The sequence below is a fragment of the Scleropages formosus genome, chromosome 18 (assembly GCF_900964775.1).
Source record: "Scleropages formosus chromosome 18, fSclFor1.1, whole genome shotgun sequence".
Lineage (NCBI taxonomy): Eukaryota > Metazoa > Chordata > Actinopteri > Osteoglossiformes > Osteoglossidae > Scleropages > Scleropages formosus.
Genome location: NC_041823.1, coordinates 15,661,822 through 15,687,110, shown reverse-complemented (window position 1 = coordinate 15,687,110; position 25,289 = coordinate 15,661,822). Strand labels below are relative to the sequence as shown.

Genomic DNA, 25,289 nt, shown 5'->3' with positions numbered 1-25,289 from the left:
CAGCTAGGTAATTTCACCCACGCAACTGAGGGTAAATACTGCAGTCAAGGGTACTACAGTCAGAGCTGAGATTCAAACCTGAAACCTTTGAGTCCAGAGGTATCAGCTCTAACCACAATGTTATTGGCTGTCCTGCCCTATGTATTTTACCTTTTCTGTCCTGCTTCCAGACCATGCTCAAAAAACCCAGGGCAGTTTTCTGTATCCACTGAAAACTCCAGAGTTGTGGTAACCGCTCCAGGGAAATTCCCACCTTTCTTTTCAGTTGATCAGTTTTCTGCAGGATGAGCAATATACCAAGCAGGGATCCATTGAGCACGTTATGTTTATTGTAAACAACTTTCCAAAACTGTGCATTGCTGCTAAAATTTGCATAAATACCCAGAATTAGCTATTTTCTTGCTAATTGCTCTGTCTTCAATCATTCAATTAAATAACACTCCCAATAAAGCCTCCAGACACATCTGTGGAATTTCGTACACTTCCCATACTGCCCCACTTTCTTAAAGTAACTCTCTCACATTCCTAACACACCAACAAACAACCAGATCGAGATGCAAACCTGCCAGCTGCAGTTCATTACTGCACTCCCACTTTGTTAGACTTTCACATTTTTTGGACTTGCTTTGGATAAATTTTGTTATTCTGATTTGTTGTTTCAAGGGGGGTGTGGTGGTGCAGTGGGTTGGACCACAGTCCTGCTCTCCGGTGGGTCGGGGGTTCAAGTCCTGCTTGGGGTGCCTTGCGATGGACTGGCGTCCTGTCCTGGGTGTGTCCCCTCCCCCTCCAGCCTTACGCCCTGTGTTACTGGGTTGGCTCCGGGACCCTGTATGGGACAAGCGGTTCTGAAAATGTGTGTGTGAGATTTGTTGTTCCATAAATCAAAAATTGAGTACCAAAGGCTAAGCACTGTTTCATTGAAAGAGTTCATAACTCAAAGGATACCTGTATATGTGCACAGGTAACATGCATGTATTTATACCACACACACACATACACATTGACTGAAACCGCTTGCCCCAAGTGGGGTTTGGCAAACTGGAGCCTAGCCCAGCAGTGCAGGGCATAGGGCTGGAGGGGGAGGGGGACACACCCAGGATGTGATGCCAGTCCGTCACAAGGCACCCCAAGCTGGACTTCAACCCCAGACCCACCAGAGAGCAGGACCCGGTCAAACCCACTGTGCCACTGCACCCCTCCATTTATTTATACAATTACATCATAATGCTTTCAAGTCCATACAATCTTTAACAAACTGAATAAAACACTCTCTACAGGAAAAGTGCTTACATGTATGCAGATTAGCGATAAAATTTAGACATATTCAGAAACTTCACTTCAAAAAACACTTTTTTATAATAATGCAATGCAACATGCGGGCAGAGATAATTTGACACCTTTTTGCTCACTGCCAGACTGGGACATTCATGATTTTTTAAATGTGGTTTTAGCAATGTTATGTAAAGGACTGAGGAATAGGTTGTTTGTATCTTTTCAGAAGTAATGATTGCTTTCTACTTTGCTTTATTATTTCTGCATACCTTCTTTAGGCCATATTCATTTGGCAAACTCAAAGGAGAACAGCCAGTCATACCAAAATACCAATAAACCCTCAAAGCATTTCACAGCAGCTGTTCAGTTTTAAAGTCCTAAGAATATAACTCAACTCTAGTACATTGTTGCATCTCTGAATGCATGGAATTTGAATCAGGTGCCAATAATAAAAAGCAGCATCCCTCAACACACACTCCCCAATTTCCATTGTTGTTGTTTTTCAAAAATGTTAATTGGGGATTGGAGGGTTCACAGTCTCTGTCTCATGATGAGATAATAATAGCATAACACCCAGTAACCAAGGTCATTACTTAGGCTTTAAAGACTGCAGTCTATGTCCAAGGCACAACAGACAAGCTGAACATGCTTCTTATGTGGAGATTTTATTTCTGAAATTTCCACTATATGTTAAAAGGTTCAGATTATCACTACGTTCATCATTTGGCATTTTTATCTAACATTTCTAACATTATGAATATAACTAAGACAAGCCAGATGCATTAAAATTGTATGTGTTTATAAAATAAAACCAATTTGCCACCTAACACTACAGTCCAAGTAGTGTACCAGTCTAAAATTTGGTGTGAAATATATAATATAAAATCCAGTTTTGCTGCATGTGTGTTTGATAGTATTGCCCATGTAGATGTAAAGTTCAAAACACCAAGTGCAGCATGGAAAATCAGAAGGATCATCTGTGGAAATGTATATCCTTAAAACTTGATTAACATAGTCACAAAAATATGGCTTAGGTAAAATATCATTTACAGCTTTAGATGTAATACAGTGAATGGCTTTTAAACTTTATTCATTTTGTTTGCATATACACATTGAAGAGAGAGTATTTCAGCAGTGGGAAAGAGAGGAAAGGTTAGATGATTTGGTTGAATTAACAGGAAAATAGAGGTTAAGTAATGAATGTTTTTGTTTTTCACACTGGCAACTGGTCCTAGCTGATGTCTGCTGGATTTTGATGCAAGGCAGAATGAATAGAGGTTACAACAGATTGGACTGGAAATAGTGTTTGGCTTTGCAGTGTTTGTTAGATAAGTTCTCGGCCACTGATAGAGTGGAGAGGGCTCTGTAGGTATGATGGAAATGAATCAGACTGACAGATTTTGTGACACTAATGAGGCTCTAAGCCATTGACAGGCTTCAGTAATGGGCCTTGTTTAGCTAAAAAGAGAAATAGAAGGTACTCTAGAAACAAATAGCCATTTCAAATGTGGGGAAAAAACAATTGAAAAATTCAGTTTGTTGAAAAGATGAATGGTTACATTTTTGTAAAGTAAAACTTGTAAAACTGTAAAACTTCCCTGAGTAACTTTTCATCTTTATTTGTATAGGAAAGGGGTTGTTTTGGCTTGCATGATGATCAGGTCGTGAGGTTTGTAAAATAACACCTCACAGGGTATCTTATCTGTAACCCCTGAAAGCGAGAAAGTACCACTTTGTGCACCTGTTTGTTTCCATCTCTTGGTCACCAGGACAGGATTAATGCTTCTAATTTCTATGAGCTCTCTTGTGTTTGTGCTGCCCACAGAGTAAATAGCAGACCTTAATGATACAGCAGGTTCCAAAACACCGCAAAGCCAACAGGGGATTACAACTGAGCGATCCAAATAGTATAAGACCATTTGTGTCAATTTGAAGAGTTACACAAGATGAGACAGCTCTCATAATATTTTCAACATCTGTTTAGAGTGTCCACAGCAAGGGCTGACTTGAGAGTTTCTCACTGCAGTGCTGGACAGAAGTTTCTACTTACTCAGGTTTGCCTGCCATTAAAATACCATGTGCAGCAATTTAACTGCTCAACTCATTAATGGATGATGCTAATCTATACGTTTGTTTAAGTCAGCATTTTTGTGCGATTTTCAGTTCTTTTTGTTTTGTAGCCATAGAGGTCTGGCAAAAAACAGAACGGACAGTAAATGTGTCAAAGTATTACTGTCATCGTTATGTATGAAAGATACAGTACATGTTGAAAAATAACATCTTCACTCAGATATATAAATATTCTAATAGTCTGTTAAATTATTTTACATGAGCTATTTAATACTTGTCATAATAGTTAATATTTTCAATTCATTCTAATTGTTAAAGGAATTTTTTGAAGGTGACAGACTTAAACAGTTTTGTCAAAGTGCTTTTTCTAACCTCCCTTGGCAAACTGTCCTTAGCAGGAAACTACCACTGTACTGCACCATAGCTTATCTCATGCTGTAAGTAAGGTGCAATTATTAGGAGGTGTATGATGTAGTGTACTGCAGCCTGAAGTACGACTAATAACTGGTACCATGGGATGTAAAACTATGTTATGGTCCCATGCATCAGATGCTAATTTAAGGATATATTGTGCTTAGAAACATATTTTTACAACACATTAACATAAACTTATTATTTGGTTACTTATTATTATATTATTTGCTTATTGTTGTGCTTTGGTCCAAAGTGACTTACAATGTTAGGTCTGTACTCTCTTCTTGTCTCGGTTATATACCCTTTTATACAGTTGGGTTATTTTCAGTGGAGCAGAAGGTGGGATTCGATCCTGGGTCTTTTGATGGATTTTGAAAGTCAGCGTGGGTTGCTACCCCTTGCTCTGATATATGTACTTGTATGCCTTTCAATTTATTGTGAAAATCCAAACAAAACCATAAAAAATGCCACCCAATTATTTTTAACTTTGATAAACTTTTTTGTATCTTATATTATGTATTAGTTTGAAAAACATTGAAATTTATGATTCTGTCAAAGTACTTTAGAAGTATATTTGTATATGAAGTAAGAAGTGATTGTCGGCACCTTATATATTTTGTTTCCACTATGTGTATATAGTTTCACATTACCACTACAGTCTGCATTTTTCATTTATTTTATTCATTAATTAGATGGTTGGAAATTAATAAATTCTCAATATCTTATGTTTATTTTGTATTTATTTCTCTAGAACCAATGCTGTTCACTAAATCCAAATACAAATGAATTACATAATAATATGCTAAATAAATCATGGGGGGGCGCGGTGGCGCAGTGGGTTGGCCCAGGTCCTGCTCTCCAGTGGGTCTGGGGTTCGAGTCCCGCTTGGGGTGCCTTGCGACGGATTGGCATCCCATCCTGGGTGTGTCTCCTCTCCCTTCGGCCCTACGCCCTGTGTTGCCGGATAGGCTCCGGTTCCCCGCGACCCCATATGGGACAAGCGGTTCAGAAAATGTGTGTGTGTATGCTAAATAAATGTTAAATTTTTTTCTGAATTTTCATCTTTATATCTTTTTAATAAATAATTTTTAGGAATTTTTAAAATAAAATTATTTTGATAAAATCTTTGCAGATTCTTTCCAGGACCATTGTTTACTATGAGAGGGGAGGTTGGAGTGGGGTGATCTCAGTCACGATCCCTTCCTGAACATTGGTTATGAAAACGTGTGGTTCCTCATTGGATTGGTGAGTCGTACTTAAATAAATTCACCAGGGGCCGGTTTTTGTCTTCCTTTAAAACAGATGAATAAAATATTACTTTTAGCTTTTATTGACCAGAATTTAGATCTTTCTGTGTTTGAGCTTTAATATTCCTACTATTAATGGTAAAGGGAGTAAATATGATGGGGGGTGCTAAATATTTATATTTCCCTGTGTCTTCTTTTGCAGGCAAGTGACAAGATGTTTGTGGAAGCCATTGTCTTTTGGGCAGCATGGTGTGTCCTACTCCTGTTTGGAGAGGCGGCGTCAGTGTCTGAGCGTCCGTGGCCCTGCCCCCAGAAGTGTGACTGCAGAAATGAAAAGCTCCAGGTGAACTGTTCCTGGAAGCACCTCACAGGTGTGCCTGAAGGACTTTCTGTAGACACTCAAAGCCTGAACTTGTCTCACAATCGACTGAGGACCCTAGGCCGGCGGCAGTTCAATGAACTGGCCCAACTGTGGGAGCTAGACCTTAGTTACAATGTCATCTCCATGATTGAAGTAGATGCCTTCCAGGGCCTGCAAAGTCTCCGCACCCTTTTCCTAAAGAACAATCGACTCAAGATAATCCCTGTGGGGGTCTTCTCTGGACTGCACAGTCTTCAAATTCTGGACATCAGTGACAATGAGATCCTTGTTTTTCTGGACTACACCTTCCGTGAACTTGTTAGTTTGCACCTGCTTGAAGCTGGTGTGAACGACTTGGTCTTCATTTCCCATCGAGCCTTCACTGATCTACAAAACCTACAGGAGCTCAATGTGGACCGCTGCAATCTGACCTCCATCCCCACAGAGGCATTGTCCCAACTCCAGTGCCTCACACGCCTGAGGTTACGCCGGCTTAGCATCAGCATATTGCCCAACAACTCCTTTCGAAGGATGCTCAGGCTGCACACTCTTGAAATCACACACTGGCCTTCGTTAGACACAGTGGCTGGAAACAGTCTGATGGGACTCAATGTTACCTTCCTGACCATCAGCCACTGCAACCTTACTGCTGTCCCTTACACAGCACTCCGCCACCTAGCCTACCTGAGGTATTTGGATTTGTCATATAACCCCATAACAGCACTGCATGGGAACCTGCTGAGTGACCTCCAGCGTCTGCAGGAATTCCACCTAGCTGGAGGAAATCTTTTAAAGATTGAGCTAGGGGCCTTTAGAGGGCTGGGCTTCTTTCATCTTCTCAATGTGTCATCGAACCAACTGTCCACACTGGAAGAAGGAGTCTTCCACTCTGTTGGGAATCTACAGACGCTGCGTCTGGATGGCAACCCGCTGGCTTGCGATTGCCGCTTGCTGTGGGTTGTGCGGCGGCGTCTGCGCTTAGATTTTGATGGTCATTCGCCCTCCTGCTCCACCCCAGAGATGGTTCGGAACCGTGAATTCCGTGACTTCAGTGAAGCAGAGCTGCCAGGCCTTTTCACCTGCAGGCAAGCACGTATTGTTGATCGCAGGCCCCAGGAGTTAAAAGTGGAGGAGGGCACCACGGTGGTCTTTGACTGCAGTGCAGATGGCGATCCTTCACCCTCCATCAGCTGGATGAGCAATCAGCAGAAAGCATTGTCATCCACAGGAAGGGTTCGCGTTTTAAACAATGGCACGCTGGAGGTTCGCTACGCCCAGGTGCAGGACAGCGGTACTTTCCTTTGTATGGCAAGCAATGCTGCTGGGAATGACAACATCTCAGTCAGCCTACATGTACTGCAGTTACCCTCTACTCACAACCGTACTGCATCCCATTTCTCTCAAGAAAGCTTGACCTTGGTCCCTGCACCTTCTGCTCCCAACACCACGGCTCAAGTTGCCAGCTCCTTCCCATTTGATGCAAAGACCCTTGTCATTGCCATGACCATGGGCTTTCTGTCCTTCCTCAGCTCGGTGGCAATCTGCTTTGTCTTCATGTTCTTTTGGAGCCAAAGCCAAGGGCAGATAAAGCATAATGCCAATATTGACTTTGTGCCTCGCACCTCCATGGGGGGTGGAGGAGGTGATGGTGTAGATACAGGAAAGTTCACTATGAAGCTGATCTGAAATGAAGACAGGAGCAGGAATTATATTTGGGCTCCAACTCTTCATCAGTACTACCAGCTGTAGGACACTGAGCTGTTCACTGAATGTACTGTTCTTGCCCCAAGTTCTGATGATGCAGAGGCATAACCAATACTCATTAGCAGTAACTCAGTTAATTGTGTATTTGGATTCAAGTTGTCATCACTTTGTTAAGAACTACAGAAACTAACTGTTCTGGCTCAGAATACATCACAGTCCCACTCATTATTTCTCCAGTATTTGTCAGCATAGTCAGAGATGGCAACAGTTTACACAGAAACTGGAACTGGAGTGTGTGCTTTAATTGATAGCATCCAGACATACAGGTCCATGCTTATCAGAGCTTTGGATGTGTGGAGTGTAATGTTTAGGTTCATTGCACAAGCTCTTTGCTCAAATTGGGGTGTGTATGGCCTTGATTCTTCAACGTAGCAAAGGTTAAAAAAAATGTCTTCAGATTCAATCATTGAGATACTCTCCATGTTATACTGTTTACTATATAATATAATAATACTATTTTATGATTAATATTAATTATTCATCATATAATATACTGTTTACTATATTTTAAGAGGTGTGACACAAATTGAGAGAAATATCCTAGAATATCCTGTTATCCCCTGCTTTTTCTATGTATTAGTTTAGTTTTATATTAGCTTATTGGTTATATTTTACATCAGTATATTGTTTGATTACATTTTGTTGTTTCTTATAATTCAATGAATGTTATAGTAAAAAAGTACAATTTAGAATTTTAGAACTGCATGCATTACAATGGTATCATGTTCCATGATTTACTATCTACGAAACTCATGGAACAAATACGAACAGATCTATGTCAAAATCAAAGTTGTTTATATCAAAATCAGTGTTTTATGAGATTTCAAACTCAGTTATAGGCTTATCAAATCAAATGTACAATCTAAGTCCTCCTGTTTCTGTTCAGTTTATTAAAAAAACTGGATTTTAATAATCAGATATGTTAGAAATAAAATTGAATAATTTCAATTCAGATAGACTGCCTTCCTATTATAAGTTTTGTAATTCTTTACCCTCAGTATTTGATATATAAGCTCAAAACCTAGCAAAATATATGGATGCAATTATACAATGAAATAACTGCATTCGCACCATATTCCTTTATGGGATGTAATATTACTTGTTATGAATGTTCTCATGCTGATATATTGTGGAAGTATACCCAATTGTTTACCAAAGGGCAACAGATAAAGATGAGCTGCTTTTTTATGTCTGGCTCTTGGTGAATTAACACAACAGCTATGCGGGTTGCTGTGTGCTATCTCTTTGAATGACAAGTAAAATGAAATGCAGCAATGAATCAGTTACTGCTGTGATTTGTGTATTACAATACACAACTCTAGGCCTAGTCGTTTCAACATGTTTCATTTTTATGCTCTCATGAAATTCACACACTGTGACTCAATAAACAAATGAAAGTATAACAAGGCAAACTGTGTCATATTTCTCCGAACTCTCGCACCTCCCTAAAGTGAATACCCAAAAATGAAGTCATTGCTTGCTTTTAATTTAGAATTTATGCATTTCCATTTTATACAGGACTGCTGTCTCACAACAACTGACTGATCCTTGAATCATTTGTTATTTCATTCCTTTTTGTTTTTGGTGACTAAAAGCACTTTTTGGACATGAGACGCTTCACTGTCGCAGTTGTTACCTGATCAGCTAAAACACATCTGTTCTGGTTTTGTGGACCCTGAAGTCAGCTAGAATTTTCCATTAGAAATGGCCACTTGTTCGTATATAAATCTCACGTATGTATATATTTTTACCTTTTTACTCCTCTGCATTAATGAAAGGATATTTGTCATTATTATCAGTAGTTGGTACTGTATCTCAGTCGTGTTAACGGACTAAACAATATTCAAATATTTTATATAAGAAGGGAATTTTCCTAGATTTAAAAATGCAGTTTAAATCAAATACATGATTAGTTAAAGAGTAGAACGCTGTGAACATTTTAAATTAATTGTGATACACAGCTCTGGTGACGATTGTAAAATGCGGATAATTATTAAAACGTAAACAATTTTCTATCGACCGTTATTCGTCTGTTAGGAACGGATATAATGGCGGCACGCGAAGCGGGTTATACGCGTGGACATTTTCGCATTTTTACCGTAGGCCAGAATAATAACCTAGAAAAGTCTAGTCACGTGCACGAGCAGAATAAACCGCGCTGGATTACCTCCGCTCGGCCCGATCTCTCTCTCTCTCTCTCTCTCTCTCTCTCTCTCTCTCTCTCTCACACACACACACACACACACACACACACACACACACACACACACACACACACACACACACACACACACACACCGAGAGCTCCTGCGCTCCCGACTCCGCATCTCCACAGCGCTAAATCTCCAGCTTCTTCCCGGAGGTCCACGCCGGCTCCTACGAGCACCAATGCCCCGGAGAACCGCCCGGCAACACTCCAAAATGTAGTATTTGTACTCTGTCGCACTGCTCTTTTTACGTGTATCAATTAATAACATTCATTCGAACTATTATCGCTTTGAAACGTTTATATCTATATCTGTAAATGAAGAGATCCTGGTCGCTCCTTCCGTGGATCGTTCCGGTTCTGGACACTGGGTGGTGCGATATACTCACAGTTCGGTCATACGTCATGGGGGTGGGGGGAGGGGGGAATATTTAACGAATTTATTAAATATGTTGGTGCTGTTGAGTTCACGTTTATAAGCAAAGCGTTCGGCATAATTCTCTGTCGTGTGAAGCCACGAGGAGCAACGAGGTGCAGAGCGCAGAAGCGTCCTGCTATGTTCTCCTCGTACCGAAACCCCGTCCACACGGGTACCGTATCGACACGCGGTGACTGAGCTGAATCGGCGCCTCCCCCCTTGAGATCGGAGATCGAAGCCCGCACGCAGTGATCGGTTCGCTCGCTCTTCAGCTCCAGTATGTCTCAGATTTACAACATGTCACGTGAGGTTTATAACAAAATCCCTTCTTTGAATGAATTCTTTTTTTTTTTAAATTGTACCAATTTCATCGATCCCTGTTGAACATGAAAAGACTTCAATGTGTCTTAATGCAAAAAGCAGAAGTTTGCAACTATTGAATCGACGGATATCCAGTCCCCTTTGCTCATGTGAAGTGGACATTGGCTATGAGGACTACACTGCTACAGCACTCAGAACACACATCGCCGTCATGTAGCCTTAGTTAAGGTTTACTGCGGTAAAACACGCCGAGAAATGTTCACAGCGATCCTTGACACTCACGCTTTGACATGCAAACGATTTTCTAGAGATCATTTCTGACCAATAATAAATATGTACCAAATATTCCTGCTCTGTCGATTAAACATTTTTTTTGTGAAGTCGCACGTGTCTCTTATAATAAAAGAACTGGAGTTTATGACAGAAGAAAGGCGGTTCATCAATTCAGCAAACCCGAACTGGGCCTTCAGCGCACGCATCCATCTGAAGAAACGCACGCAAGCAAATGCGCGCTGGCCGGGATGCGGGGATGCGGGGACGCGGGCGGGCGGGCGCGCGCGCGCACACACACACACGCAGGGATGCACACATACACACAGACAAGACACACACACACACACACATTTCTTTCTTGTATTTGAGGTGGAGCCTGCAACCCCCAGTTTTCCGATGTGAACCGTTCGGAAAGCTGCCGATGCTGTGGGTAACAGATGACGGACTGTGACTGCGGCGGTTTTATTAGGCTACCAGCAGCGGATCGCGACACGGATTTTTAGGGCACGGGATCCGAAGAGGAGCGCTTACTGTCAGAATTTTCCTAATCCTAGTACACAAAAAGTGAAAACAGCATGAATTGTATAATATTACTGTGGCTGTTTCCCGTGGTCTTCGCCGGGAAGTCTCCGAGGCTCAAATTCACCGTGCACGGTAGGTGTGCCCTCACGCTGTCATCCTGCACGCGGCGTTTAGCGTTGAGTCACGCATTCACATTCGAGCTGATGTCTCGAATGACTCCTTACTTACGTGCCTCTGTCAACACGAGCCTGCCTTATCATTATGCTTGCATGATCATTCACACATTGACAGCAAGTGTGAATACAGATCATGCGGTAAGTGACATATGTCAAATGCTTGGCTGGAGGAACGAATGGTATTAAAGTACGCTGTTTGCCTCTCTTTTCCAAACCTTATGAACATGTAATCGTCAAAAAAAACATGAAAATGTACTACGTTTTGGTAAAGAATTAAAAGTTAACTAAAGCTCCCTCGGATCGTGGGGTTGTGACGTGTGTGTCACACATGTTTATTACTGCTGTGACGACAGCAGCAGGAAGGTGAGCGCAAGAAGCGTGCTCAATACGCGGCAGGGCAATAATAATAAAACTGTGTCTTGAATTTGAAACGTGAGAGCTGTGCATGACTTTTCCACCGACATGTGGAAGTGCTGTGGACGGCGAACCCACGATGAATGCGAAATCACGTTGCTAACACCTAGACTTTAGAGCCATAGCGCGCCACGTGCGTGTGAGAACTGCAAAACAGTGACACCCAAACGCAATACATCCCCCCCCTCCCGCCACGCTCACGCGCTTCCCGCATTTAACAGATCCGATTTTTACAGGGAGACAAGCAACGGGGTGGAACATTCGGGCTGTATAACATGCTGCGATATTTAGGAAGCGCTGCTCTCGGAAACGCGCTAAAGAAGAACTGCGCGAAGGACGTGATGATGAATCGATGCTGACATTTCAGTCGGGGCTGAGCAGTCAGCGCGTAGCGCAGCACTTAGCGCGCGCCCCCACCACTGAAATATACATTTGCGCAGCGTTCCCTTCTCAAATAAAACGAACGCGTGTGCGTGAATGCACGCGGAGGGATTCGGGCCAGAACGTGCTTCCCCGCAGTGTGCGTAATTGGCTCCCGCCGCACGACCGCAATGCAGGTGGTGCCCGACACGGGACTGCGGTAGCGGCGCGCCGGCTCGCAGTTGTGGCGGAGCTCCGTCAGCACTGACCTCGAAACGAAAGCAACCGGTAAACACAGCCCCCATACTAACGCAGCGCCTCGGAGGGTCGGGTGCTGGAACATTCCGTGCGCCCCAGTCTAATCACAGGAAAGGATCGAATGCACATCCGGGCATCTTAACAAGTCACTTCACTCCCACAAGAGCCCGGCTCGATCTTCACATTTTTGCACTCCGAAATTCATTACATAAGTGTCCAGGAATACACAGTTACAGAAACCTGTGTGTATTGGCATCAAGTTTTGTCAAAAGTACCCGTAACATTCTCTAATACAAACGGCTAAGTGTATATTTTACTTATATGAAACACGATAATAGTGTTGCTGTTAGCCTACTAGTTTTAAGTTACTGAAAAGGGCGATGTATGTATTATGTGAAAGGACGAACTGTGGTAGTGATACGCGGTTGGAACAAAAGCTGTTTCGCTGTCCTGTTTTGTCGCTCCCATGAGCGGGTGGTGCCGCTTTAAGCACCACGGACAGCCGACAGTGGAAATTTCTGGAATTCAGGCAAGATTCATTCACGTCTGCAGGATCTATAATGGACGACAGAGAGAGAGAGAGAGAGAGAGAGAGAGAGAGAGAGAGAGAGAGAGAGAGAGAGAGAGAGCGTTTTTATCCGAGAAACAGAATGCAACAGGCATCTTATTTGTCATGGTAGCCTGTCGCATTGGAGTTCGGTTTGTCGGAGCATTTGCATCCACTTGTGGCAGAAGGATCATGTCATGGTGCATTGCTGCGAGATCTAAAACACGCATCACACAATTATCTATCTATCTATCTATCTATCTATCTATCTATCTATCTATCTATCTATCATCCATCCATCCATCGTCCGTCCGTCCATCCATCCATCCATCCATCCATCTATCTATCTATCTATTTATCTATCTATCTATCTATCTATCTATCTGTCTAATTTGCCCGCCTGCCTGTGTGCCATAATTCGCTTGCGCTTGCCTTCTAGATCCCCCCGGGTTTCACTTCATGAAACCAGAGAACTACACGACAGTGTACCACCAAGCTGGAAGCCACATCCTCTATGTGGGTGGCCAGGCTGTAATCTACCTGCTGGCATTTAGTGACAAAGAAGTGAAGAACACCCAGGTAGGTGATGAGCAGCCTGCCACGTAGATGATACTGTCCCTCTGAGTGCCTGGTGTGACCATATCACCTGTCGTCACACACATTTCCCCACCAGTGCAGTGCATGTTCACGTGCCCTGAGAAGTTTTGCTGAAACGCCTTTACATTGCTCTTGTTCTATTCTGTTTTCAGATTCCAGTCACTGTGGATGAGAATGTGAAACAAGCTTGCTCCAGAAGGTCGGATTTGCCAGAGGTGGGTGAAGTAAGATGCTGTACTGGTCATTGTGCTTTTGCTGCACTGAGGCAGGTCAGGAGACAGCTCCGTCAGTCATTTTTGCATTAATATGAACAAACACATGTAAGGAATGGATAAAGGGAACTCTAGATTTTTGCATCAGACCAGAATCTGCAGTTGTATACTGAACATATGCATTCAGAGGTGTGTGTATTCAACAAAGAATCGATGGAGTGCATATCAGGTCTACTGTATTGTGCCAAAGTGTGGGCGACTACACTTCAACGCTAAATTATGTGATGTGTTGATATCTGTTTTCCCCCAGGTGGAATGTGCCAATTACATCACTGTTATTCAGAGAGTCAATGACAGCCTTTTGGTGTGTGGCACCAATGCAGGCAGCCCAAAATGCTGGCTTCTGGTGAGCTCTCACACATCTTCAATAGATTATTATTACTATTATTTTTCAACATTGAACCAAAACACTAAACTATTCACTCTTTCTGAATAAATGAGAAGGGCTTCATGTTAATTTTGGGGGGGGGGGGGGACACCGGTGGTGCAGTGGTGCAGTGGGTTTGACCGGGTCCTGCTCTCTGGTGGGTCTGGAGTTCAAGTCCTGCTTGAGGTGCCTTGTGATGGACTGGCATCCTGTCCTGGCTGTGTCCCCTCCCCCTCCGACCTTACGCCCTGTGTTGTTGGGTTAGGCTCTGGCTCCCCATGACCTTGCATGGGACAAGTGGTTTCAGATAGTGTGTGTGTGTGATTTCAGTGCAAAGCTGTATTTATGGACAAAGTTATTTTCTGTCTCCAGGTGAACAATACAGTACTGACTAACATTACAGGCAGTGACATGAAGATATCCCCATCTGATATCTCCCCTCCCAACCCTTCCCAGAGGTCTTTCAGCTTGTCAGTAGGTACGTAGAGTGTAAAATCAGCACAATATCTAAAAAATACAAATATCCAGTTCCCTTCAACCTACATCTGAGCTTCTCCTTGTGAACCCTGCTGCTCCCAAACAGTTGGAGCCAAATCTCAGAGAACTTTGAGGGAAGTCCTCTTGTTCCACAGCAGCACAAACACAATGCAAAGGAATTTCTGAAACTGATAATGTGATAATCGTTTAATGCGGTACAGCTGGAAGGAGCTGTAAACTTAGATCCTGGGCATCACAGAATTTTTAAGATGTTGCAAGTATTTTTTTTTTTAAAAAATTATGCTGTAGATGTCACCAGAGAACAAGTAGAGTTCATTACCCCTTTCGAACGCTATGTGTCACTGGAAATACACTAAAGCCAAATTGTGATCTTCCAGGACAAGTGCGTCTTCGGTGAGCTGTGTTGAATATTGGGGGGATAAATTTTGCTCCCCATCATTCCTGCCAATGTGTATTAGCAGCTGGAGTGTTTTTACATTTATCATTGAGACCCAAGTCAGTTCTGTTTTTGCAGTTGAAATAATGAGTACGAAACTAGGACTTTTGGGCACCAATTCACCATTACTAAGGGAATCACCTACCAAGGGCTTTTCTCTCACAGATGGAAACCTGTACTCTGCACTGTCAGCAGCTGGAGGTCAAGCAGGTTCCATCCGCCGCACCTTTGGCTCCCGCAAGTTACTGAAATCTGACAGAAAATGGTTGCAAAGTGAGTAAGTCCATGCAATACTGGGTTAGTGAAGAATGACAATGGACAGTATCATCCGTCACATGATAGGGTTCTTTACAATGAAATATCACTAAAATGGCTTGTGGACATATTACCCTTTGTCATACAATGAACTAGTAGACTTCACTATAGCAACATTTTTTTTCCCATTATGCAGTCACTACTTCAAAAAATGTGCCTTGCACTATTTTGACAAAGATGCAGCAGACAGAACAGTCACACATAAGGGGTGTCCCATCAGCACAACTCCATCCCTGGTTTTCGGTTCAGTGCGGTCGTTCGGCACAACAGCAACAAAGTAAATATGGGAACATTTAAGAAAACTATTGAGCACAATGTTGAATCAATGAACCATGTGGGGATACATTTATCTATGTACAGAAACTCAGTTATTCTTAGTGTAAAGCATCTCTTGTGACAAATTCAGCCAATCACAACCACAGGTTACAGCTAATCTAATATCACAACAGAAACAACAGATTCATCATCATCATCATTATTATGATTATTATTATTATTATTATTACAATATTTAGCTGATTCTTCAAGTGACTTGTAAGTGTTAAGGTACTTACAATGATATTTACCCATTTATAAAGCTGGGTAATTTTTACTGGAGCAATTCAGGATATGTGCCTTGACCAAGATACTACAGCTAGAAGATTCAATCCTCAACTGGAACCTCGTTAACTATTAACTTAAACCATTACTGAAATTATTTGAACAATGTGTGTTTTTTTCAAGGAGCAAAAGTGAGGAGAAACTGAAGGTGTCTAGGAAACTTGTATTTTATTCCTGCTATTTGCAGGAACGGTGAGTGGGGTGGGATAACCCTGAGGAACTTGATTTAGGAAAGATCTGGGAACTGAGTTTTTCCTGACAGAGATGTGCACCATGGTCTCATTCTCAGGGTCACATGCCCTCCTATTGGTTTAAATAAAGCATGATGAGCACACTGTCCCTTCTCGCTCTTAGTTTCACACCCACACACAGACAGCCATGGGCATGTGTGCCACAGTTATGTAAGCAGTTTTAATACCATGAATACCCTTATGGTAGCATAAATAAAGCCTTAATCTCATAAATGAAGATCGTATTGTGTCAAACATTTATTAGTAACACTACATAACACCTCTGACAGCATAGTGTCCCTGTGCTTTGTAGAGTGACATAGACCGCTTTCTTTGGAACTTCATTTCTTTACATCATAAACATTTGTGAGCCAGAGTATCAAAATGTATCTGTCCATTGAGTTGTACAGTGTCTCATCCCCTGCGCTTGTGAGGTAGACTTGGGACCACCATCTTCCACTAGACAAGTGGTTATTTACAGTAATCAAAGGAATAAAATAATGTTAAAAGGCAAGGTAGGAATATTACTTTTTGTTAGGAATATGAAATATGTTGGTGTTGTCATTGTCACCCATAAAAGACCATTTATGTGATTTCATGGAACAAATTCACTCTGTTAAGTGAGGGATGGGTGTATTTAAAGGTGGAGCTGGTATTTATGCAGGCTGACAGTGGATTAAAGAACAGAGAACTAAAAGTAATGTGAAGGCAGGTTTGGTAAAAAGCATTTCAAAGCAGGTATGAAGAAGAGGCTTCTATCTATCTATCTATCTATCTATCTATCTATCTATCTATCTATCTATCTATCTATCTATCTCCTGTTTCTGTCCATGTGAGGAGTAATTATATTAGTGATGTGTGAAACTTTTTTATTTTTGTGACATTTACAGCAGTGAAACACTAGAACTGCTTCCTGCATGTAAATTTTTGTGAGAACCCAGCTGTCGAACTACTCAGAGCTTTCCAACCAAATACATGGCTTAAACACAATAATCTCTGGCCTTGTTTGACACCCCCCCCCCCCCCCCCCACCTCCCCAGATACCCAGTTTGCCGGGGCAGCAGTTATCCCAGAGTCCCAGAAGCACAAGGAAGAGATCTACTTTTTCTTCAGTGAGCATAACAGGACAGCTGATGTGGATGAGGAGCCCTACAAGGCTCGCGTTGGACGCATTTGCTTGGTACATTCACTGCTGTTTCTGATGATATTACAATTCAGGAAGAAAAGTGTTGCCATCTGCTATATATTCTCTCTTAATCCATATCTTAAAAAGGGATTAGCTATGAAATTATCATCATCAAAAGCCAGCATAATTTACATAAGAAAAATGGTCAACCAACACATCTTGTGAAGATGTAAGGACTGTTATCTTTACACAATGTTACACAGTGTACTGGTGTTTCTGAAGGTGGAATGAATTTGCACCTTCCCAAATCTCAGTACACCTTGATGTATAATACATGAGCGTTTGAGCTAATAACCATGAGGCATTAGAGCCAAATAACAGGCTGTTGGCATTTTTCTAAAGGTGGATGAGGGAACCACTAAAACTGATACCTGGACCACCTTCCTGAAGGCACGGGTCATGTGTGGGCTTCTCAACTCTTCACAACAGTACAACTACATCCAGCAAGCGTTTGTGTTGACCGCCCATGAAAACAGAACTGGCGTGATCTATGGACTTTTCTCCAATGCTTGGTGAGTCTATTCCACTATCTGAAGGGGTCACTGCTTAGGGTTCAGGTACTTACCCAGGGATGGGAATTTGGGAAGTTACACTTGAACTAGAAACTTATCAGGGTAGTTCGGTAGCATGTCTACAAAATTTGTGTAGTATGGAAGTTAATTTTGAGTGGGCAAAAGACACCAAAGTTTGTTTAATAATGTAATACAGATTTTAAGTTATTCAAATCAGGTTAATGTTACTAATGAATTGTAATTATATCAATGTTTTACTGGCAAAGCTTGAATATGGCTCTGCATGAAATTCTTTTGCACAAAATAGATTCATCGTTTTTGTAACTATTATTATTATTTTCCCACAGGAATACCACAGTGGTGTGTGCTTACTCCATTGAGGAGATTGACCAAGACTTCTCCACTTCCAAACTGAAGGGTACCACAGTGGCTCGCCCAAGAACGGTAACTTGCACGTCATCATGGGAAAGCTTGTAGTGGCTGTGTGCAACACAGTGAGACAAAATTGGTACCATGCAGTCAGAAATAGCTGCAAATATCCAATATTATCCAGCACTCCATCATCTATATTCATTCGCTCACTCACTCATTACCGGTAACCACTTTTCCAGTGCAGGGTCACTGTGGACAAGAGCCTATCCCAGAAACGTGGGACTTGAGGCAGGGATCCTTTGTATGATTACAGCCTATTAATGAGGTTTAAGCTTTGATCAAACCAAACTCTTTATCATTAGAAATTACTGTGTGTTCCAGAGGGCTTTCTTCCATGCTTTACCATGGTTTACGCATTGTTTTTTGCACTCATAGTGTATTCCCAAGACGGTGACACCGCTAAGTTCCAGAGACCTGGATGTGATAAAGGATTATCCAGAAATAGAGAAGGTGATGAGGCCTGTTGGGGGAGTACCCCTGAACTTGCCCACCGATGACCGGTTCACCCAAGTTGCAGCTGACACGGTGCTGGCAGTCAATGATGAGCACTACAGTGTATTGTACCTGGGAACAGGTGAGAGAACTGGATAGTTTTCAAAGAGACATGAGAAAATGTAAAGATTTACAACGAAGGAAGTAAAGAAAGAGATGTTGGAAGCTGAGCTGTAAACATGGTTTCAGAGCAGAAGAAATTGACTAAAAATAAATCCCACTACTTTCATTTCGTAAAGTGTCATCCAAAGACTTGGAGCAATTTTGTTTTTGTTGGCTCAAGTGACTGCTATTGAAGAACAGCCAATTACTCAACTAAAAAGGAAATCTTCCTTTTATTTTTCAAAAACTTCTGTATTTTTGAGCTAAAATTTAATGGTTAATTGTAGCTTAAAACACAGAAATATTTTTTTTTCTCTACAGATGCCGTGTTAACATTTATTAAGTTCTTGTGTGTATGCATTTGCAAGTCAAGCTGTTTTATTGTTCTATACTGAATCAGCATATCAGACAATAATGGTCTAGATTTTTGTATTGTACTTTTCTTTGTCGGTGGTGAACTTATCCCCAATCCTCCACAGAAAATGGTAAGGTCCTTAAAGTCCTGCACACAATTGAAGAAGCCTTCATCATTTCCCAGTATTCTCTGTTCCACAATGAGGGTCCCGTTACTGCCATGACTATTGACTCCCAGGAGGTAAAACACCACCCACCAGCCTGCCAACAAACTACCACCAATTTACAATGGCCAGACATGTCTTCCTGCCTTGAGTCCTTTGCTAACTCTTGCACCACTTGAAGTTATAACAGACATTTTAAGTACCTTCTGTGTATGTTATGTATTTCAATGCATATTCCACACAGCAGGCTCACTTCAAGTAATGTCTTTACTGATTTCCATTCCTATTTAGGGCTACCTGTACGTAGGAACAGCTATGGAGGTTCAGCGCCTCCCACTGGCTGACTGCAGTCGATATGGTGACACTTGCAGGGAATGTATCCTCTCACGTGACCCCTACTGTGGGTGGGAGGCAAGCAAGAAGAGATGTACTGCCATTCCTCCGGGATACAATATCAGCACTGGGTATGAAATAATCATTTTTACGGATCAGCTAAGATTGCACAACATCACGAAAAATATTATTAGAGTGGACCTGTGTGTTACTGCCTTTCTACCTAGCTGAATGATTTATGCTTCACATGCAGTGACTGTGTAGCCCTGCAGAAAATGGCATTATTTTTCATGCCAACACACACTGGATTAAGAGCTGCAGGAAGGAAGAATTTGTGACTGTATAAAGCTACAGCATTTTTGACGTCACATATCAAATGTCTTCATAGCTTGATTACCTGTTCAGTACAGCGGCATCATATAATATCAGTTTTTCACTTGTGCATATTTAACATTTTTTTGTAAGAACTTTTATGACACAGTCAGAGGAATTACATTAAGAACTGAACTGTTTAATAAGCATCCTCACAGAATAACCATAACTAATGCAATGCTTTCCATGACCCCAACGAAAGCCAAGTAAGTGGTTAATGAAAATGGTTGGAAAATACAATACTAAGCAGAAAATAAAGATAGAGCTGTCGAGTGCAATGCGCACAGCCAGTGAGCTGGGGAAAAGAGCAAAAGCAGTAGTAGTGAGAAATTTTTTCTGTATGATGTGACATTATTTGCCTTTGCACAAAAATGTTGTGCTTCAAGTATAAACCAGCTTTTAGTAGGCTTACTGCCAGAGTATAGCAGTAACACACACACACACACACTTTCAGAACCACTCGTCCCATACGGGGTCACGGGGAACCGTAGCCTAACCCGGCAACACAGGTCGTAAAGGGAGGGGACACACCCAGGACGGGACGCCAGTCCGTCGCAAGGCACCCCAAGCGGAACTCAAACCCCAGACCCACCGCAGAGCAGGACTGTGGTCCAACCCACTGTGCCACCGCACCCCCTTTTATAGCAGTAACATTCTTTCAAAATGCTAAGCACATGTATACGTTACCTCAAATAATGAAGTTTTACCATTTATGGGAAGTTACCTAAACAAAAGGTAGAATGTGAAAGGAAAGCAGTCAAAGTATTTGTGAATTTAAAATGTTGCTTTGATTTTATCCAACTTTCTAGCACATTTCATTATAATGGTGATCAGACACAGGTTGATAATGGTGATCAATATCCCATTCTGTTTTTGTTGTCATGTTTTGTTTCCTTGCTGCTGCAGCACGATAATCCAGAGTCTCGACCAGTCTAACTCCTCTGTGTGTGGAGAGGCCGCAGGTAGGCCAGTGTGACTTCCTCTTCTCTCTCTCTTTGACGCATTTTATTTAGTTCTGGAAAACACCCAAGAGGGGAAAGGAAAAATCCCTTCCCACAGCTACTGCTCCACATTCTTGAGAAATTGTACTTTGGTTTCATTCCCACACTTCCACTCCGGATTTATTTTAACAGCGTTAACACTCACTTCCAAGTTTCCAGCACTAGCTTTTATTTTTGTGCCATGGGTTGCATAGCTCTGTTATCAATAAGAAAGAACCCATTCTAACATTAACACATAACAAACTGGCAACTTAATATTAACTCAGTTTTTAATTATCCATTGTACAGTTTGAGATGTAATTTTGCTGGATACTGTAGACAGGGATGACAGTTAAACAGTTTAGGGGTTAAGAGTAAGATGTGCACAATAAATATGAAAGGGGTTGTTCGGAGCAGCATGGTCCGCATATGTATGTTAGAGGTTATATTTTGCCAAGGTGTTAAACCCCATCACTGTGTAGTAATTCTAGATTAGTCATTCCGGATTCATTTAATTTTATTTGTGCATACTAAGTTTAAACAAATGAAGAACATGCTGATATATGACGGCGCTGTGAATGTGTAACTGCAAAGGGCTGCAATCTTTGTCCGGACTCCACCCGCAGCCCGAAAGAGCACTACTCCAAAAGAGGTGCTGGTGGAGCCAGATGGGCTCGTCCTGCTGCCCTGCCCTGTCCGCTCCTATCACGCCACCTACCGCTGGGAGAAAGACAAATGCATCAAGCGCTACTCCTGCTCCATACTGGATGACTTCTGTGTGCTGGCTACCACTCCAGAGCTGCCTTTAAAGGAGGGCGTCTTCCGCTGCATGTCTATCGAAAATGACCATAAGGAGGAAGTGGTCTCCTTCCGGCTGGTGTTCAACGGTGGGCCCCTCTCAGCCTCCTTGGCTTCCACACTTGGCCCATCCCTTCTGCTGGCTGCTGCCACGCTCTGGCTCCTCTAGATGTGTTATCCCTTCTAACCCGCTTAAAAAAATACATGCCACCAAAAGAGTCATGATGCCTAAGTCTAGGTCACAGAGCACTTCACCACAGCTGTGAAAAACGTGCCAGGGGACAAAAATACCTCAATTTCTTCAACCCAGAGATTTCCAGAGTTTTAATACCGTGCTAGTAGCGACTTCCTCAAGAGTAATTAGGTTGATTGAATTGCCTTAATAGACGTCCGTCTCAGAAGTATCTTTTTCAGTCATAAACAGCCTATGATAAAGACAAAAAAGAGAGGTTTATCGTAAGCTGCAAACAACTCCGAGTCTGGAGCAGCTGCAGTGGTACAGCTGATATGTGAAGCCATTCTATGTTTTATTTGAACAGTTATTTATGAGAAAAACATCAGTAATATACATAGTTGCAGATGAGTGCAGTATTTTGAAATTTCATACCCTTCCAGTTCTCTGTTAACTGTGAGTCAAAATTATACAGAAACTATTTTGTGAATTGGCTAATTTTAAGTTATATATGTGTCATATATAAATATTATCTGTATCTATCAACATACATATACAAAATATACCATGTGGAGCATTCTAAGAACTTGGCATCAGATTCCAACTGTAAGGAGTGCTTTGTGAACCCAACCATGTAGACTTAAATCAACCAGTATTAGACTGGTTTGGAGTTCCTGGCTGCATTTTCTTTGTTTTTCTACAAATTCAGATTCTAAAGTTGACTCTGCTATTATGTGAGTATTAACGGCTGAAATACTGCTACACATCAAAAACATCTTGTTCTATCTCAGTTATACTGTATGCTTTCTATGAAGAGCCTTCTTTTTCAAAGAAATATTAAAGCTTAACTTCATGTGTGCCATATCCACCAAGCACAAAATGCATTATAAGTAAGAATTGTTAAATCTGTACAGTCAGCTTATCTTTGCACACTGCACTGGGACTGATGTGAATTCTGGGCTCAAGTCCCAGTTTGAGGCCATGGAGATAAGACAGTGGGGGGTGGGGGGGGACAGCCTTCGCATCTTCCTGTTAAATATTTTCATGCAGCTGCAATTCCTGTATCGTACAGGAAATGAGAGAAGAATGTTAGTGGGAGCCCACTGGCTTACATATGTACATAACATATAGATGTGCCTTTTGTATTTGCTGTGTACAGTGACATGCCGTTCTGTGGAGCTAACATAGTCTTACTACTGGCCAAACGCTGATGTGTACCATGACAACCAATATGTCTGAGCTTTAGGTTTATATCGTGGCAGTGTTTTTGAAATCATGCAATGTCTACCGAATTTTATTTCACCCATAGAGCTGGTTGTATGCAGAACGGAAATCAGTGCATAATAAAATGACTAAAATATTCATTCCTTAAAGTTGATAAATACACAGAAATAAATGCACTGTGTGTTTCAGTTTATACTCTTAGTATATCAAAGGCAGCAGACGGTCGAGAGAGGAAAAGTCTTCAGTGCAACACATTTAAATTTATGAATGCTACTGTTGAAAGCAAGAGTGGTTGCTTCATTTGTTTTGATTCCCAAGTTTTATTTGGGCCCAGATGCCATTCACTTATTGAACAAAGCTATTACTGTGCATCTATTTATTTTTACAAATAACCGTCAGTGGCCCGGGCTCTTTGTACGTAATGTTTAATAACACAGCTTTCAGATTCTCTTGGTGTGACATTCCTGGACAGATTATAGCATTTCAGTGCCAAAGCGGGTGTTGTACAGCTCCTCAATTTTCCATCCATCTGTTTTCATTAACCACTTGTCCTGGTAAGGGTCGCCAGGGTCTGAAGCATATCACAGAATCACTGAGGGGTGTTTACACCCTGGACAGAACTCCACTGAATCACAGGGTATCCTACGTATTTACTTTCTGTACATTTTGTGCTTAGTGCCTCTCTTTTCCATCTATCTCCTCCACACATTCCATCTCTTCACACCCTATTACCACTTTATTCTGTCCTACTCTAGTGTCAGAAGTTTTTTTTGTATTTCAATAGAATATGATTTGTAAGGCAAATTTGTATACAGTGTTACAGGGCTCACTTGCATCATTCTGTAGTTTTTACAAAACGTAAAACGTAAAAAAAATGAGGGGGTAATTTATTGTTACATGAAGGAAGTGAAACTAAGCGAATAAATTATTTCTGGGAGGTAGCTTTGTTATGCTTTAACTTACTGTTTTGCAAACCAACCTTCTAGGCACTCTATAAATCTGGAACCACAGCCCCAACAGGTGAAGGAAATTATGCATGCAAAATCTAAGGAATATAAGCATTATAAATACTATATAACAGCAATCTATACTTATTTATTGGTTAAATGTTGTATTTTGGAGTTCTTGATATTTGCAGTGAGATGTTTCATAAACTCACAACAGCATTTTTAAAAAGATTTGACAGCAGTCTTTTGTAGTCTTAACAATGTGGGTTCTGTGTTGTTTGCCTTACTTAAATGACGGACGCATTAGGCTGATGATTAACATGCACAAAAAAGAGAATGGTCCACTAGCCCTGTGCTGGAGCTTGTCTTGCCTTGGTCATGATGCACTTGCTTTTCTTGACACAAAATTAATACTTTACTTTAAAATGATTAAAACCACATTGACAGCTGGGCCCATCTGACAAGGTAAAGGTCTGTATGACTGTATGACATGAAAGGAATATTTTTACATTGTTCTGTGAGTGTTTACAGCTGGGTGTCTTTGAGTAAAAATGTAATGTAGTGTAATATTCATTAAAGCTTTTTTTTCGCAGCCACACAGTTGTGTTCAAGGTCTAGCTTGAAAAACAATTTACAACATTTTTTTATTTTGGCGTTTGTCCTCTTGGCATTAAGGTTTGTACTGTTGCACTTCGCAGAAGGACAGAATGTACTTTAAATTAATGTTAATTCTTCAATAGAAAGTATTTCTGACATTGTTAAAGTAGAAATTCACAATCTACAAAACTGCAGCATCCTTGTGAGTCCTGGCTTTCATCACGCTGCAACTGAAAAGTGTCGGTATTAGGATACAGGAGCCTATTTTGGGTATACATTTAGCAAGAACGGTTACAAAGGCTGAACTGGCTAAACCATGCTTGTGTTTTTCATCTGTTTTTTGTACAGAATAAACTTCTTTAAAAGTATAAATACATGGATGTATACTGAATCAAACAATGACATCTCTGATTTGTTTGACTGAATATGTTAACTCGAATAAAGTATTCAATAACAGAACAGTTGTCTACGTTAATTGATGTGTTCGGAGGATGATGATGATGATTACAATGATGATCACACTAATCCCTGGTGCAGCTAAATGTCCAGTTATCTTGAAACTAAGACTGGATGTATAAATGCTGCAAAGAAAGAAGTAAAACTGGCTCTGAATAAACACTGGGTCACTTTTAACCAAGAATTACAATGGCTTACAAGTGTTTAAACTATGAGAAAAACACGCATGG

General features: G+C 41.4%; 2 protein-coding genes across 3 annotated transcripts; both read left to right on the top strand.

The window, feature by feature from the left end:
* Positions 1 to 5,217: 5,217 nt before the first annotated feature.
* On the top strand, positions 5,218 to 7,195 carry lingo4b (leucine rich repeat and Ig domain containing 4b). The gene has a single exon (XM_018764799.2). It carries the CDS (start codon positions 5,218 to 5,220, stop codon positions 7,048 to 7,050), a length of 1,833 nt encoding a protein of 610 aa, XP_018620315.2. The 3' UTR covers positions 7,051 to 7,195.
* A 3,460-nt stretch (positions 7,196 to 10,655) lies between these two features.
* LOC108941863 (semaphorin-7A) lies at positions 10,656 to 25,059 on the top strand. 2 transcript variants are annotated; one of them, XM_018764752.2, is made up of 14 exons: positions 10,656 to 11,000; positions 13,063 to 13,202; positions 13,373 to 13,435; positions 13,743 to 13,838; positions 14,232 to 14,337; positions 14,959 to 15,066; positions 16,979 to 17,118; positions 17,467 to 17,636; positions 17,984 to 18,080; positions 18,444 to 18,642; positions 19,142 to 19,257; positions 19,472 to 19,644; positions 20,792 to 20,847; positions 21,492 to 25,059. In XM_018764752.2, the coding sequence occupies exons 1-14, from the start codon at positions 10,922 to 10,924 to the stop codon at positions 21,830 to 21,832; spliced, it is 1,884 nt and encodes a 627-aa protein (XP_018620268.1). In that variant the 5' UTR covers positions 10,656 to 10,921; the 3' UTR covers positions 21,833 to 25,059. The 2 variants fall into 2 exon arrangements, with proteins under 2 accessions (XP_018620268.1, XP_018620269.1); XM_018764753.2 differs by lacking the exon at positions 10,656 to 11,000 and adding an exon at positions 12,717 to 12,823.
* The last annotated feature ends 230 nt before the right edge of the window (positions 25,060 to 25,289 follow it).